Source organism: Cricetulus griseus, chromosome 8, assembly GCF_003668045.3.
Source record: "Cricetulus griseus strain 17A/GY chromosome 8, alternate assembly CriGri-PICRH-1.0, whole genome shotgun sequence".
Taxonomy (NCBI): Eukaryota; Metazoa; Chordata; class Mammalia; order Rodentia; family Cricetidae; genus Cricetulus; species Cricetulus griseus.
The window spans coordinates 2,760,056-2,777,835 of record NC_048601.1 but is presented as its reverse complement, the minus strand read 5'-3'; the positions used below and the strand labels follow the sequence as shown (position 1 = coordinate 2,777,835).

Below are 17,780 nucleotides of genomic sequence, written 5' to 3'. Positions count from 1 at the left end.
ATGATTTTTACTTCTTTTTGGTACAGAACATCTATGGATCAGCTTGCTAAGGACGTGCAAGATCGGAAGAGCTGAGAAAAATCAGCGTTGAACCCATTTTTTGGTGAGTGAGTTGGCTTACCCCATAGTCTGACTTCCTTATACCTGTAGTTAGCTGTCTACACATCACATCCAAGAGCTCACAGCACACCCCCTCCTTATAGACTTCTGAACTCTTAAGAGCAGCCTGACAAAAATGGGCATGTACAGGCTTCGACATGTCTCCACGGCTGTCAGCGAGCAGGAAAACACAGGCCTGGTAGCCATATCAAAGGCAACACCTTCTTCCTTCTCAGGGGCTTTGTTGCCCTTGGCTTGTCCATGGGAATGAGGCTTGTTGACTTGTTGACCCTTCGGTGACCCCTCAGGCTGAGGAAGTGTTTTCATGTGGCTCACTGGCCTCCTTTCTCTTAATCCCTCTTGCCAAGTGGTGATACGGTTGCTGAACTTGGGCTGGCTGGGAAGCATTTCACTGACTTGTCCAGACTTACTCTGTAAGCTCTTGTTCTGTGTATCTTTAGCTTACACCACACACTCCTCTGACCCCGCCACCTCATCGCCAGGTAGTTATTGAGCAGTCAGTAGTAGATACTTTAGTGAGGAGAAGAGGGGATGCTGAGTGAGGTTCAGAGTGTACTGTCAGCTATCCAGACGGTGAGTGTGGACAGAGCACTGTCTGGCTTTTGCGGCCATATCCTTAAGAGTGTTGGAATGGTATTCCTGTCATGGTGGCAGGACACTGTCGCCTTCTGGTTTGTGGCCTTAATAGAAATGTGATTCTGATCCTTCTAAACCCTGACAAGGGGGGAGGGAAGGAGGAGGAACATTATTCCATGCTAGAGTTAAGAGGCGACTGTCCCTGTACCTCAGTGACCTGGAAAAGCTGACCTCCCCAGAGTTCAAAGTTTCACACCCAGAGAACAAGCAACATCTTCACTAGGTAGCTTCCTGGAACCAGTGTTACAGGTGAACCCATCTCCGTTAACAGTCATTGGTGCTGCAGGTCCTGAGAATAACTGTGTCCTGACTGCTGGTGTCTTTGGGTAGTTTTACATGCCTTTAAATCCTGTGCCTAGAATCCTGCAGTATTTTTTTTTTTGTGTGTGTGTGGCTCGTTTGGCTCAGTGTGCATGTGAAATTTTCCTGTTGTTAAATGTGGTTTACCTTCTTCATTGCTCTGGTAGTATTTAATTGTGCAGTTGTGGGGCACTTAGGTAGTCTTCAGTTTGTTTTTAATGCTGTGTATACATAGGACTTTTTAAAAAAAAGTTTTATTTTGTGTATATGAGTGTTTTGCCTGCATGTATGTCTGTCTACAATTTGAGATCCTGGTGCCTGGGGAGGCCAGAAGAGAGCCTTGGATCCCTGGACCTGGATGTATAGATAGTTGTAAACCAACATGTGGGTTCTGGGAATCAAACCTGGGTCCTCTAGAAAAGCAGTCAGTGCTCTTAACTGCTGAACCATCTCCCCAGCCCCTTATTTTTCATTTTAATTTTGTATATATGCATATTCGAGAAGTATATGCATGTGTGTGCAGTGTTGGTAGGAAGAGGGTGTTGGATCCCCGGGGCTAGAATTACAAGCTTTTGTGAGCATCCCTATGTGGGTACTGGGTACCCAACTCAGGTTCTCTGCAAGAACAGTATGTACTCTTAACTGCTAAGCTGTCTAGTAAGGACGTGTGCTCTTTCCTCTGTGTGTGAAACTTCAAACCCTCAAGGCTATAGGGATCCATGGTCCATCATCTCTTAATTCACTTTAACACAGTCTTTCTAGGCCCAGTATTCGGATTTGACCTTTATTTCCATGCCCATCTTCTGATGTAGGTTGTGTTGTTCATTTGGGGACTACTTAGCAATTTAGGTGCTGCGGAGTAACGTGAAACCGGACTTCTTCAGAAGCAGGGTATTAGTGATGTGCCTGCTTCCCTGGGATGCTCTGATGTCATACTCAGTAGGGGCAGATGTTTTCATAGGTTCTCTGGGGCATAGGCAGGCAGAGGTCCTCTCTGGTATGCTTGAGCTGAGGTAAGGCTGGTCCCTCGGCACAGACTCACTTGTTTGCATGACGTAGAAGGGGATTGCAGAGGAGAAAAGAGATTCTAGAGAGATGTGCATCTGGGCTGCTCTAGAGACTGTCACAACACTTTGCATACAAGATTAAGGCACCTGGAAAAGTAACATCCCAGAGGGGGACTTGGTGTGTAAGACCCAGTGAGCTTAGGGAGGTGAGTTAAGAAAATGGATCTGACCTCGCTGGCTCAAGTTCAGAAGGGGCTTTGAAAGTGCATTCTAAACACAAGGTCTGCTCTTTTGTCTGTAGAAAGCTTGGAAACATGGTCCCTAAAGTATGAATCCTAAGCCAGGAAGTAACTGAATAAAATTACTGAACTAGGGAAATGTAGTTTTCGTAACTAGCGTGAGCCATCGAGCTTTGCTTTGAAGGGGTTCTATCGTCAGATCACTTCTTCCATGTCCCATTCCCCCTTGGTTGGCTTCCTCAACTGGAAAATGGGACTATTATCATGTCTTATCATGCCCCATAAATTTGCCGTTTCAGTTTAGTGCAGAAGTGTTACCAGTGCGCACAATGCCACCGTCGTCACTGTCTTTGGGGTGCTCTCACTCTTGTCACTAATGTCAGCTATCTGACTGTAGTAATTATGAGACTGAACATGTGGAGCTAATGGAAACCTTAAGCTGCAGAGGAGGGGTGTGGGAAAACACCTGTCCCTGTGTCCTTGGTGTCTTACTCCATAGAGTCCATCACTGAAGACACCAGTGGAGCTGAATTCAGAGGGGGATGGAAGGTCACCTTGCACATTGTCATTTAAGGCATCACACTCTTTAACTCTTGCTGGGCATTTTGCAGTGTCTTTATGGGTCAGGGTTTTGGTGATGGTCTCAGCGGGTGACTGACTGCAGACCATGGCCAGTCTGAGATGTCTTTCCAGCCATCCATAGTCAGGGGCTGCCTCCCCTGTCAGAGCTGTGGCCCATGTGCAGTATGGTTGTTCCTCAGAGAGTTCACGATCTAACAAACCAGCCTGGTGTGAGAAGGGAACTCGTCGAGGTGCTTGAGTCAGAAAGAGAGCAGTGATTGTGAGCCTCCGACTACGGCTCTCGACTCCCTACTGTGTGGCCTCCATTTCTTCCTATGTAGAAACCAGGAATTTGCTCTAAATTGAGACAGAAGCAGAGGTAGAGTATTTGACCCTACTAAACTTAATACTTTTTTTTTGTGTACATTAGTTTTTCTTTTATTCTTTTTTTTTGTTTTTGTTTTTGTTTTGATTTTAGAGACAGGGTTTTCTCTGTGTAACAGCTCTGGTTGTCCTGAAACTCGTTCTGTAGACCAGGTTGGCCTCAAACTCACAGAGATTCTCCTGCCTCTGCTTCCTGAGTGCTGGGATTAAAGGTGTGAGCCATCACCCGCACACTCCCCCCCCCCCCCCGGCTGCATTTGTTTTTCTTGATGTTAGCTTCTCTCTCATTCCTGTCCAGGATCGGAAGTTCTTGTGATAGTAAGGGAGAGGGTAATCTTGTGTTGCAACTTGTGTTTCCGAATAGAAAATAAGTGACCAGACTGTAAGTGATGCCTGGCTCTATGAGTGTATGTAAATCCATTGCACACTGATATTACTTTAGCCAGCTCCAACATGTGTGCTTTGTTCATTAAAAGGTGTGTATATTTTTTTGTCTGAACTAAATAATGGATTAAAAGTCATTGCATATCCATGTATGGTGTGGTTGGATTCTGGGAGCTACAGTTAGGTTTATGTACTTACATATTTATTTTTTAATGTCCAGAATGTGTTTATTGGGGTGGTTCCCACTCTTGATTCAGGAGGCTTTTAGTATTCTCCCTCCCAAGGAACATCTTTCTGTAGGCTGTCAGAAGACAGTGGAACAGTCAACATACAGGGCTACCATTTGTGCAAGGCTAATGCATGGTGATTTGATTGCATCCTGGGATTTCATATCCATGAGGTAGGAATCAGGGTTCTGCACAGGATCCTCTTGTGTTTCCTTTCCTCTATGTTGAGGGATGAAGGCTGTCCTTTGTGAGACCATGTTTTCTGAGGCTTGTCATGACTGGAAGGGAAGTAAGAGCATCATTTAAAATACTAGCATTGCCTGGTGTAGTGGTGCATGTTTTAATCCTAGCACTTGAGAGGCAAAGGCAGGTGGATCTCTTTGAGTTCCATAGCCTGGTCTACATAGCAAGTTCCAGAACAGTCAGGGCTGCATAGAGCCAGCCACTCTGTCTCAGACAACAAGATAAAATTAAATATTAGCATTAAGGGTGTGTGGCATGTCTATCATCCTAGCACTCGGGCGGTTGAGACAGAAGGATTCTGTTTTTGAAGCTGCATTGGACTACATAGCTGGGTTCCATCTCCTGAAAAAATTAAATTGAAATATTGGATTGCATGGACTTAGCAAAATAAAAATAAGTATTAGATTGTGCTTTTATTAATCATTATTATGGCTGTCCTGAGCCTGACAGCAGTGAAACCCAGTAACATTTGTCCATTTGGTCTGGCAGACATTCTTGCAGCCTGGATATTGATGCAGTATCATTTATTTGTCTAAGAGCATAATTAATACCTTGGTTTCTCCTCCATGACACTCTTACTTGCTTTCTTGAACAGTTCTGGCTTGTTTTACCTGGTTATGCCACATATGGGGATGGCTGGAACCTTGTGTAAGAATGAGGCAATGCCCTGTCTACCTGTGCCCTTGCCTTCTCTTCACTGGGTTAAGAACGGTCATAGGACTGCATGGTTTCCACCCACACAGGCCTGTTTGTGTTTCCATGTAGCATTTTGCAGTAAACAGGCAGTTTGTAGTCTCTGAAATAGTGTCACTCCCCCAAGGAAAGGACACTCCATGACTCTGTTCTTTGTACCGTTTTCTTCACACCCCTTGCAATCTTTATCACTTTGTTTCATGAAATTGAAGTTTCTATCTCATGACTGCTTTGTGTGGACCAAGAATATTAAATTTAAGTACATTTTACTAAAACAGCAACAACAAAAACTTAAAAAAAAACTCAACCAATAAACAAAAAACCCCAAACAGCAACAACAAAACAGCAACAAAAAGTAAAGATTGAGCATTCTCAGTCTGAAATCTCAAGTGTCCCATTACCTAAAACTTCTTGAGAGTGGCTAAATTTTGGATTTTAGAACGTCTAGGATTATAGATTTTTGGATTGGGGGTATCCATTGGTGAAGTCTACACAAAGAAAATCCTAGAACCAGAGGCAGTCAAGGGCCTGTTACGAGGAGATGTCACCTATGCTCCTGGGATGGCAGTGTCTTCTGGATGTTGGTCATAGTGCTCTGCCTGGTGTTTTCCTGATCAGAATGGAAAACATCTCATGGTGTAACTCAAGCTTTTCCATACCTAAGATCTCATCTACCAGGCACCTAGGCCCCTCTTTATAACCAAATGGAACTTTAGTTGGTCTTGTTTACCTCTTCAAGCAAACACTTGTGGTTGTGGCTGGAGTTTGAGATATTCAAGTGCTATTTGCTTATCTTGCCAAAGCTGTAGGAGTCTTTTCTAGATCTTCAGTTTCTTAGGACATTTTCAGCCAGTGATTAGGAAATTTCTATTTTGTCTGTATAAGACAAGTGTGCTAGAGGAATACTGCAGACAGAGAAAGAACTGGCTTGCATGTTTAACAAACAGAGAGTTGGGGAGAGAATTTTCCTCTCAGGTATTCATGCATTAATTTATTTAATTAGAAGACCATGCTTTCTATGTAATGGCTGCCAGTTATGAATTTCCCTTTCACTCTCCTTCCTTCCTTCCTTCCTTCTTTCCTTCCTTCCTTCCTTCGGGGCAAGTGGTCCCCACCCCAGGGTTTCAACGGGTCTAGGCGGTCCGTTGCTTCAGAAGTAGGAAACTGGAAGACAGATGTAAGTAGTTTGTAAATCTCCCCCACTTTCGCAGTTCAAGAGTCTGTGCATCGTGATCAATGGATCGAGGCTCTGTCCCCTGGGTGTGCATGACCTGGGTGTACACGGTTCTTTATACCTTGGTGCCTGTGAGCCTTTTCTGATAAAACCCCAGAGCTTCAGTTTGGAGGAGTTGTAGCAGTTCAGAGCTGCTGTCACAGCACCATGTGGCTCTCAGCAGCAAGTCGTAGGCGGTATCTCTGTAGAAATTATGGCAGTTTTGAGGAGGAGGGGTATAATTCCTGTCTAACTATAGTACATCGGTGTCCTCCCCATTTGCATTTGTACCAAAATGCAAATTGTCACAGAACTGTCAGATTTGCTTGTTTATGTGGTTTTTGCTTTACTCCCCCCTTCGTAGAGGTATTTCTGGCTCAGCCTTAGATAGTTAGGGCATTTGACACTGTGATATTTAGATTTTAGAGAAAAGGTTATCAGCTGTCTTTCTGGGCTATTCTGGGCATTTTGTACTATATTTACTTTGGACCTAACTTTCCCTTCCCTTGTTCTTTAATGAGATATTTCTTCTCTTTCCCTTGGCCTGTCTGCTTGCTTGGAAGCTTTTCAACAGTTCTGCACGTGGATGCCAGCTTTGTTCAACAAATAAGCATTCGACTTTGAGGAGGGCTAGGACATGGAGCAGAACCTTCTACTAATTAATGCCTCTGGTCCTGAGCATGAGATGCTTGAAGCAAGGAAGCCAGGTTCCTGTGCCTTGGCGTTTAAATTGCTTGCTATGAGAGGAGGTTATCTCTGACCCATGGATTTGTGACTTCTGAGGCATTCTCGAAGCCTTTAGTTAACTTGGTGGAATTTGAATTGCCTTATTCTTCTTAAGTTTTGGATGTATTATTTGCCTAGACAGGCGAGACTTTGAATTGTCCTAGGACAATCCATTGTGTGAGAACTGGCTGCCCAAGGCAGAGGTGCCAAGGGATTCAACAAAGACTCAGAAAGGACCAGGACTGTGCAGAAATGCAGTTACAGTGACTCATCTGTGGAAGTGTGCCTTGAGCCACAGGACAGGTAGATCCTCACACTCTGTGACAGAAGGGAACAATACAATGAGCCACGCAAAGGAAGCCATGGGCAACTCGGCTGCATCTGGACATTCTCAACATGAAAAAAGCCGCAGTAGAGGAGCCAGGCATGGCAGTACACATGAGTATGGGGCTAGACTGGCTTACGTAGTAAGACCCTGTCTCAAAACGATAACACTACCCTGTTACAGGGCTATGTGTGCAGCACAGATGTAGGATGTTTACCTGGCATGCATAAGGCCCTCAGTTTGGTCCCCAGCAGCAAAGAAAAGTATGTATGTATATGTATATGTACATGTATATGTATATGTATATATGTATACATACATATATATATATATATATATATATATGTAATGAAACTTAGTATAATAACGCCACCTAAGAAGTAGCATATTTGTCAATGACTGGCACAAAAACATCAGCTGAGGTCTTTTGCTTTTGGGGTTTTTGAGGCAGGGACTCACTGTGTAGGCCAGGCTGGCCTCAAACTCAATAATTTCCATCCTCAGCTTCCTGCTCTGCTGGGATTACAGATTTGTGCCATGTTGCCTGTTTGGCCAATTATCTTTTTAATTTTTTTAAAAAGATTTTTATTTCATGTGCATGTGTGTTTTGCCTGTGTGTATGTAAGTATGCAGACTATATATATATACTCAGTACTCATGGAGGTCAGATGAAGGTTTTGGATTCCCTGGAACTGGAGTTGCAGATGGTTGTGAGCCACCCTGTGGATGCTGGGAACTGAACCTGAGTCCCTTCTAGCTCCGTGGGCCATTATCTTAATGACTTTGTTTAATCTGTGGAGCTTGGGATATATGCCAGGGTCTCCCGGCAAGCACAGTGGCAGATACTGCTAGGGTGGTGCATTCGAGGTGAGCTGGGTCCTTGCTGTGTTCTGTATTGGTTTTTCCAGAGGCCTTGCACCCACATCGGGCCTCCCTGTGGTTGGGAAAAAGTTAACACCCCTGAGCACCAAGCAGGAAATGATAAGAGTGGCAAGCCTCCAACCATGGGCCTCCTCACAAAAAAAAAGCAGCACACCCCAACCCCATAGCACTCCTGGCCACATGGTCAGGAAAACAGCGAGCTCTCCTTTGTGAGGCCATGAGTGATTCCAAACAACCTGTCTGTCAAAGTGGTGCAGGCTCTGAGGGCTGGGTATTGTTTCTCAGTCTGTGGCCTGGCATCATCTTGGGAGATAGCACTGAAGAAAGAATAATGTATCTGTGGTGAGGTTCTGCTCTCCAGACCTGATGTCATTAGAGTCTTATCTGTTGTCACTCATGGAAGTTATGCTCTATAAAGTTGGCATGAACCTGAAATAACTGGGTTGTTTTTCTTAGAGGAAAGACAGAGTTAATTTCCTGCTGGCCTCTGGTCATGGCATTTTTGTCAGCCAGTTAGTACTTAACCTTGTTTTATGTGTTTCTGTTTAGACACCGTTCAGTAGTTGAATCATTAACAATGAGTGCATGGCCAACCGCATTCTGACCCATGCCTGCACAGAGCTTGGCTAAAGCATGCATTGTTTGTCCCTTCGGTTTCTCAATTTCTTGACTTAGGGATATCAGATAGCCTTTCAGCACCTTGAAACAGTAAAATCTTCATTGAAAAGCACACCAATGGGAAAAACTTAAGGATACACCCTGGGGAGGGCATTTCACAGCGTGAAAGCAAAGATGAACTGAAAGGCAGAGCCTCTGTTGCCTGGAATATACATGAAGGCAATCACTGATGCCCATACCTCCCACCTGCCCCTCCTGGACCATCCTGAAAGCAGCTAGAGTAGTAGTTTTGGGGTTGCCCAATGTTAGCATTGGGTAATTCATAAGCAACACATGTGAGTCAAGTGACCCCAGTTGTTGGGCATGAATCGCCCTCCCCCAGCAGTCCAGCTCTACAGGTCATGTGGCACAGATGCAGTCCCCCACAGAAGCTGGCTAAAGGCTGTCAAAGGAAGTGACATTCCATCCCAGATCTTATCTACCTCAATTGTTTCCTGCACATTAACCATTCCTTTCACTGAAGGGGTTATCATGGAGCCTCTGTGTGAGAAACTGGGTCAGGGGCTTTGGGGCATGCAGAGATAAGCAGAACATCAGGGCCTTTGTCTGCTGCAGAGAAAGAGTGGGCATGCGTTCCTGTTGGGATTTCTACACGTCAGAGTAAACTGTGCCTAAGAACAAACGCTCTAGAGACAACAGGAAGGTGGGATTGCGCCCCAAACCTGCTGTTCTGTAGCATAACTTGGATTTCACCTGAGCCTTGAAGGACACATTTGGAGAACAGAGAGGCAGAGTGGACTGAAGACCAGGCAAAGCTAAGGGTAGTTCCTGACAGAGGAAGTAGCAGGAGCCAAGGCCCTGAGGCGGGAGCTCAGACACAGTGCTGTGCAGGTCTGAGACCATATAGCAAAGTGTAAAATATGGTGCCATTTTATTTGGATTTCCTCTCAGGCCACCAGCAGCTGTGACAGGTTTTTTTTTTTTTTTTTTTTTTTTTTTTTTTTTTTTGAATAAGGGAGTTAGGTGACAGCAGTTAGCTGCTTCTGAACTCTATAAATATATTTATTGTTGTTTCTCAGACTAAGTACTCATTACAACCCAACCCGTTTTGTTTTGTTTTGTTTTTGAGGGGGGATCAGTGCTTTTAGTGTTACAGTTTATAAACAAAGAAACAAAGTACAGAGAGGTTAAGTAATTTCCTCAGAATTCATAGCAGAAGGACCTGGGGCCAAAGCCAGGAAGTCTTAGTAACCTGGGATTAGTTTCTGAGTGTTCTGAGCTGCTTGCACAGTGTTCCATGTGTGCTGGTGTGTACGTTTGTTTAAGAAAGGGCCTAAGCTTTAGCTGTATAGTCCCTGGTGTGCACCGTTCCCCATCTAAGGACTTGGCCTCTGCTTTTGATGTTGTACTGCCCAGAAGAAAAGGAAATGTCAGAACAATCTGCGGGAACTCTTAGACCTGAACACCAGGCTGTTCCTGCCTGGTGAGGGATAGATGTACCTACACTTTCCAAGGTAGACCAGATGGCAAGTTCTTGACATTTGAGGTCATTGAAAGTGTAGGGAACTTGTCTCTAATGAGCAAAAATTATTCTTCTAATCTCAACAAAACTAAGTAAACTGAGGTGTTGTTTTAGAAAAATACTTTGATGCTCTTCTGCTCTCTACTAGACCAGCTTGTGTGCCATGATTACAAATTAGATATTCATTCCCTAACTGCACAAGACTGGAAATTCCTTGGAGTCAAGGAATCCAAGACAGGCCCCAGGAAGAATTGATGGGGAAGTCCTTCTGTGTATATGTTTCTCTTATTGGTTAATGAATAAAACACTGATTGGCCAGGCAGGAAGTGATGTAGCTGGGCAGAATCAGAATATAAGCAGGGACAAGCAGGAGATCACTCTCCTTTCTTCTCTCTTCTCTTCTCTTCTCTTCTCTTCTCTTCTCTTCTCTTCTCTTCTCTTCTCTTCTCTTCTCTTCTCTTCTTTTCTCTTCTGCTCTGCAGAGAAGCTGTCATCATGTAGCAGGCAAAGGAGTTGCAGGTCTGGTAAGCCAAGACCATGTGGGAATACATGGATTAGTAGTTTTGGGTTAATAATTAAGTCAGAGCTAGCCAATAAGAAACCATAGCCAAAGGCCAACAACATTATAATTAATACAGCGTCTGTGTGTTTCTTTGGGGCAGAGAAGTGTGGCGGGACCAGCAGGGCCAGAAACATTCACATTACAATGAATGAGGAAGTCTAAAGAGCTGCCCCATTTATATAACCTCAGCAAGTTAATGTCTTGTTCTAGTACTTCAAATATTGGTTGTTTTAAATGTGTACATGGCGAAGATACTGTGGCATGAAAATGTTATGTTAGAAGTAGAGAAGTGGACTCCCTACTTCCTAAAGTTTATTTTTTTTGATGGTTTCATGATCTTTGTTTTCTTGTTTTCCTTATCCCCCCCTTTTCTTTTTAAAGAATCAAAGGTGTTCTCTTATGTAGCCTTAATGTTATTATACAATAAATATCCAGTCATGGCATCTGTAGATAACTACGATGATGGCTCTTTTTGGTTATCAACTTGACTACGTCAGGAATTAACTAAAACTCATGCAGCTCGTATACCTCTGAGGGAATTTTTATTCTAAATTAAATCATCTGGAGTGGGAAGACTGCTTTTAATCCAGATCTTTTGAAGTGGGACACGGAAGAAGGAAGCTTGCCTTCGTCTGTCTGCCATGCGGCTGTAGAGGGCACAGTGCTGAGCCATGCTAGCTGGCTGGAGACCTGAGCACAACAGCCCCAACACCGTAGTGGATCTATTTCAAACAAATACTTGCTTCACAAAAGATTAACACATATTGTTTCTGCCCAGTTTCAAACCGGGGACCTTTCATGTGTGAGGCAAACACGATAACCACTATACTACAGAAACAACACTCCTGCATGCCCTTCTTGTGCCACACTCATGTATAACTGAGAAACTTTCCATTCTAGGCTTAGGCATTTACTATGGGCAGGTTCAGAAATGATCACCTTTAGTAGGATTTTCCTTCCTCTTTTATATTTATACCTTATAAATAATAATGCATAAAACTGCCCGATTCTTCAATTCTTCAAACTTCAAGCGAGAGAGCAAAGCTAAGGACAGTCTGCAAAAGAGGATTTCCAGACTACTTGCTCTTTGCTTCTCTTGTTCTTGCTGGCAAGTCCATTCCTTCACTGGCATTAGAGGCTACTTCTTCAGGATTCCAGCGTATTCTGAAGACCAGCTGAGGTGTAGTCAGCCTTGTGGACTGAATAACTACTGGATTCTTAGACCTTCTGTTGGTAGACAGCCATTGTTGGACTATCTGGACCACAGCCTGTAAGCCATGTATGTATGTGTATATGTATGTATGTAAGTTACAAGTGGAAGTTCTGATGACACACTTTACTGATAAAAACTGTTTCTCACCTCATTTCCTATTTGGGAAAACTTAAGACCCCAAAGACTGAGCACATGACACTAACCATCGGGACATCTGGCCTGCTGTCTCTTCTGCGAGAGATGCGAGGCTTACAAGAAAGATAAAAGGAGTGTGTGTGTGTGTCGGGGGGGGGGTGGCTGCCCTTTTTATTTTAGAGGATTTTTTTAAAACTTAATAAATACTGAGGTAGACAAGGAGAATGCAAGTCGATCACCATGCTGATTCCCTTCTGAACAGAGAGTGGTGTGGTAATGAGATTAGTTTTCTTTCCAAAGCCACAAACTGGAGAGGTGCCGTCAGTGCCTCGGAAGTAGTTTCTTTATCAAGCATATTATACTGAAGTAAAATGGCATTAAATCCACGAGGTTCATTTGAAAGATGGGATAAGATGGAAATTGTTTAGCTAATCACCTAGTCTGATCATCTCCCAGGGTATTTATCCAAGGGCTTTTGCCCCTGCTCAATGAAGACTGGCTCCTCCAGCAGTGTTATCTGATGGGGGTTTTGTTTCTTCTGAAAGCTGACCATTGTTCTGTTTGCTGGGGACTTCGGAGGCAGCAGGAAAAGACTCATGGCAAGCTGAGTAACATAAAACCCTCCTGTCATCCTGGAATTAGGTGCAGGGCGTATTATGTAAATTCTTCACTTGCGGTTCATAATGAAACAGTGTGCTTTTGAACAAATTGATTTTTCCCTCCTAACTGCACCCTTCTTTAATATTGAGGTTAGAGCCATAGCATTCTCTAGGCATTTAGTTAGCATTGGCTTCACTTTTGTTCTCATGTCTTTTGAGAGAGTTTGAAATAGTGTCTCTCTATATAGCCCAGACTATCCTGGAATTGGATATGTAGACCAGGTTGGCCTCAAACTCACCAAGATCTGCCTGCCTCTGCCTCCCAAGTGCTAGGACTACAGGTATCTGCCAGCAATGCTGGGAGATATGGTTCTTGTCTCTATTAACCATGGATTTGCATTCTATTTTTAAAGTCTTGAGAAAAGGATTTCACCCTTGTTTATTGATAGATCACCCCACACACCTTAAGGAGTTCTTTCCACGTGTGATCTATAATATAGTCACATTAACATGGCATACTTGTTTTTGCAGAGAGATGATTAACCTTTAGGTTTGATTAATTTTTATGATTTACTCAAGATTATATTACAGTATTATGAATTCTAGAATATGATTGCAAAAGTTATACCCAGCTAATCCGAGCAACTGAGCCTTCGTTTCAAGGTTGAGATACACTCAGTGGTTTTAGTTTTCAGTCATAAGGTAATAAATCCCATAATTTATTAATTAACGAGATTAGTACATTCCTGAAAATTATAGTCATTCTACAGGAGGCTTGAGGGTTCAGCCAAACTCTCTTCTTCCAGTGGCCACTTGCTGTTCATGCTTACTCCTTTTGTGACTTGCAGTGGCCAGCCCTGACCATTCACCTTGCATATATGACACTGAGGACCTGCAACATGTTGGACTAAAATGGATAAGGAATGTTGGAATATTTCCTACTGCTAAATTTATTGTCTTGTTCCTGGTATATGACATGCCACATAATCCCAGTGGTTGGAAAGAGCATGCAGAAACCAGAAAACTTACTAATGGCTTGTTCTTATGTATATTCTGTATAGGTGAGGCATGGACCTGGTGAAAATGGGAGTCTCCACTCAACCATCCCCAGTTGCCCCCCTCCCCCCCAAAAAAATAACATAGATCTGTTTTATCTGCATCGTCTCCTAGCAAATTACTTTGACTCTGGCTGAAAATATACCTGTTGAATTCAGAAGGCTGAATTCATTCTTAGAAAACTTAGTAAATATTTTGCTTCCTAAATAATATCCCCCCCTACCCCCACCTTCTTTTTGCTGGATTTTGCTCCACTTTATGTGTGTTTTACTCATTCTTCATTAACTCAAACCCTCATTTCCAGAAGGCAGTGTATATCCCACTAGCCTCCCAACATGGCAGGATGGTTTGGTTTATGCTCCCAGCAGGCGTAGAACAGCTTTGGAGATGCCACCCATGGTCATGGTTCCCAAATCGAGACAGCAGTTCTGATGGTCCATGGCACCAGACCGCTTCATGCATGCTTGTTGTTCTCATGTGCTCCAGCATGCTGGTTGTATTAAATGGCTGGTTGAGAAGGAGCGTGAAGATTGGAAACATCCTCTGTGTGTCCCTCGGTTTTGATCTCCTCATTTGTGAGGTGGGGGAGAGAAGAATGCATACCTCTTAGGGACTGTCAAACAAGGGGCTTCAAAAAGTTTGAAAATCTGGGGATGTCAGGTGAACCCACTCGAGTCATTCTTGTGGTTGGACTCTGTTGCTTCTAAGAGACTGTATCTTCCTTGCCGCCCTCTGGTGCCAGCTGATGGTGGACTGGCTAGGGTGTCCTCTCCTCAGTCGGGAGAAGACTTGTGTCCTCAGCCAGTGGAAGACCCACCGAAAGTTCAGACAGGATGTTCCATATGAGTGAGGAGCATCCTCCTGCTGTGCGCGTGACACTGAGGAGGTCTCTGAGGAGCTCCCAGCTTCCTGGCTTATCTCCTGTTGAGAAAAGAAGGATGATTTAGATGCATGTAGCGTCAACAGCCGTGGGCTTGCTATCTACTCCTCCGTAGAACCCAAGCTCATTTGTACAGCAAAGCTTCTAGACCCATCGGTTTGAACACACACACACACACTCTCTCTCTCTCTCCCTCCCTCTCTCTCTCCCTCCCTCCCTCCCTCCCTCCCTCCCCCCTCCCTTCCTCCTTCCCTCCCCCCCCTCTCTCTCATATTTATGTGCTTGCTGGTTCTACCTTCATCCCTCCCTTCGGTATGTTTCCTGTAACTCCCCATTCCTGGCCACCAGCTTCCTCCCTGTCTAGTCTTGTGTGGCTCACATTACCTCAGAGCAGATACTGAGGCCTGGCTAGGGTGTTCTCTCTGTCTAACCCTCTCTTCCCCAGTCCTTCCCTTGCTCTCTTGGGAGGCATCTCTGTGCTCACCACAGCTTCATCTTTCTGTAGCCTTGGATTCCCCAGGACCTGACCGATATCTTCATTTTTTGGCGTTTTGTGGTTGGGCAAGTCTTGACAAATGTCACGTTTTTCATGCCTGACCCAAACTGTCTGTGGAGAGGGATAGCTGGTCCAGTAGACATCTTCATTCTGAGTAGATCCGGGGAGCACATGGTCATCATGTTGACTACCTTTTTCTTTTTCTAGAAATGTCTCGAGTTTCTGTACTAGATTATCCAGTTTGCAGAGAGTCAGCTTTGTTCTATCTTCTGGCCACTTATCCATCCACTGGCAGTGGCCGTTTAGATCCAGATTAGCTAGAGAGTCTGCATGGTTAGAGCCCTCATCAATATCCCAGGCCATCGTGATGCTTAGCTTGCAGAACTGCTCTGGGTCACCCTCCATCTGATCTCGTTTCCGGAAGAGTCTCCTAATATTCTCTGTTCCCCAGGTACCTTGGATAGGAGGGAGGAGGTGGATGGCAGAATCCATGGAGGCTGTCTCCTCATGTGAGGAGACCATTTCCTCATAAGAAAACGTGATCTCAGGAGGGTAGTGACCAATTGAAAGGCTGTGGTCGGATTTGCATTCGGAAACAGAATCCTCTGTGCTACTGTAGTCGCTGCTGGAGGGTGAAGTTGTCATGGTGCTCATGTCTTCCTTGACTCAGGGAACTTCAGAAGGAAAAAAGTAATACATGATATTGGCGAGGGAAGAGAGTCAGGTGAGCCATCCCTTTTTCTATTTGGAATGTCCCACTCCGCACAGTATAGTCCATCTGTTTGTACTTTCTGCCCTGAAAAACATGTCACAGTGTGACAACCCCCCCCCAGGGTATCTCCTCTTGGTACCTCTCATTTGCTTGACAGTATTTGAGAGAATTTGTGTCATAAAAAGAAAAGGGAAAATTGAAAATGACAGGAAAGTGTGGATGGAGTTCTGTATGCTTTTAGTCCACTATCCTGATGTCAAGGTAACCAATTTCTTAATAAATACATATATTTGTGCACATATGTACATATATGCACATATCCAAATACACACAGTTCTCACGTCAACAGAAATTTACTATTGAATTTATAATAATATACAGCTACTCTGTATTAACTATTTTCGTATTAGATGGCCTGTTAATATTAATATTTATTTTTATTAAATATCCTATTAATTTCTTATTAAATGACCTATCAGTAATCCTTAGCTTAGATGGTTAATGACCATTAGATTACTTAAGTCCATTAAGTGGTACATGGAGTTAGTGGACCAGAGATCTCAAATATATAGTCTTATAATAGTTAACACCAGATTGCTTTCCGGAACAGTGACCGCCATTCAAGTACCCATCCTCCCGACCACCTGATAGCAAGTTTATTCTGCGTCTTCCCCGACCCCCCACGTATACACACACACACACACACACACACACTCACACTCACTCACTCACTCACTCACTCACTCACTCACTCACTCACTCACACATGCACATGTCTCTGCCATTCCCCGAAGAGGCCACCCACATGAGACAGGCACTTCCAGCTCCTGAGACATAAGTGAGGGTGTCTGAAACCTGTCAGATCCCGCCTGTTAATGATACAAAACCAACTGCTTCTGAGAAGTCTGTGTTCCAAGACTGTTGGTCTCCATAGCAACATGGTCAGAAATGTGTAAAGGGGCAGGATCTAGTCCCCTCAATTCCAGAGTATTCTGCGCACTTACCCAGTAGGCTGAACTCGTTAGAGCCAGTCAGATCCATTAGATCTTTCCCTTCCCCGAGATTGCAGTTAAGGTTTTGCCACATGTCACACTGTGGTGGTGGCTTCTGTTTCTAGGCTCTGCTAAATTAGATTGTTGTGAGTGTTGATGGCTTGACACAAGACACAGGTCTGGCTGGAGGCAGGAAAAGCACGTTCCGCTGTCCAGCACATACAACTTTAGCAAGGCCCTCTGATTACCCCAACTTCACCAGTGATGGGGGACCACTTAGCCGTGTATTGGGTCTTGTGACAACCCAGTCCTGAGTTATCCTGGAAGGAACGCCAACTGTGCCATCACTGTTTTTCTAAAGAAGGAGCCAAGGTGCGAGTGGCTCTATGAATGTTCACCTTTCCAGGCCATATCCTCAAGAACCTGAATTCTGACCGGCCTGCTTCAAGCACTCTTAGTCTCCAGCCCTGCACATCATCCTGTCTCTGGGGAGGGCCTCCATGCATCTCCTGCTTATGTCCACAGGGGATTCAGTCCACAGGCAAAACCAGGTCCTGGTTCCTCAGGGAACAGCATGCCCTGGAGATGCATTCATGCTGCAAGTGCCCTACACCAGGACCACATGTGGTGCAGGGAAAGGCTTAAAGTGAGCATCTTACCTCTCCCTTGGTTTCACATGGCCTAGGTTCCTCTGCTTTGACTTTGGCACTCTGCAACACTAGGGCCTCCTCACGAGGCCTTCCTCTGTCTGACCTACCTGAAGAGGGGATGAGGCAAAGCTGTGCTACTCTGCCTATGGACAGTGGAGAGGAGAGTACATGACCCTGCAAGCAGGAGGGCTTCAGAGACAGACCCCAGAGAAATCTGCAGTTTTCATTTTTACCCTTCCTTGTGCTCTAAGTGTCACACGTCCCTCCCGCCCTCCCCTCTTCTTTCCTCCCCTGTGGAGCTCCAGTCTGCTACTTTCTCTCTACACATGTGCAGGCACACACACACACATTTTTCCTCATTTTAAATGTATAGTTCGGGATGTGAAAGTCCCTGAGACTTACCTT

At 44.5% G+C, this 17,780-nt stretch overlaps 2 protein-coding genes across 11 annotated transcripts in view; one reads left to right on the top strand and one right to left on the bottom strand.

Annotated features, from left to right (window-relative positions):
* Ppfibp1 (PPFIA binding protein 1) overlaps positions 1-17,780 on the top strand; it is a 146,771-nt gene that overhangs the window by 47,915 nt on the left and 81,076 nt on the right. For all 10 annotated transcript variants that reach the window (XM_027430084.2, XM_027430079.2, XM_027430081.2 and 7 more), the window contains one exon: positions 27-103. The gene's annotated coding sequence lies outside the window, so the exon portion shown is untranslated. The remainder of the gene's footprint in view (positions 1-26; positions 104-17,780) is intronic.
* CUNH12orf71 (chromosome unknown C12orf71 homolog) lies at positions 14,311-15,690 on the bottom strand. The gene is made up of 2 exons (XM_027430089.2): positions 15,010-15,690; positions 14,311-14,566 (listed from the first exon to the last, which is right to left on the bottom strand). The coding sequence occupies exons 1-2, from the start codon at positions 15,673-15,675 to the stop codon at positions 14,321-14,323; spliced, it is 912 nt and encodes a 303-aa protein (XP_027285890.1). The 5' UTR covers positions 15,676-15,690; the 3' UTR covers positions 14,311-14,320.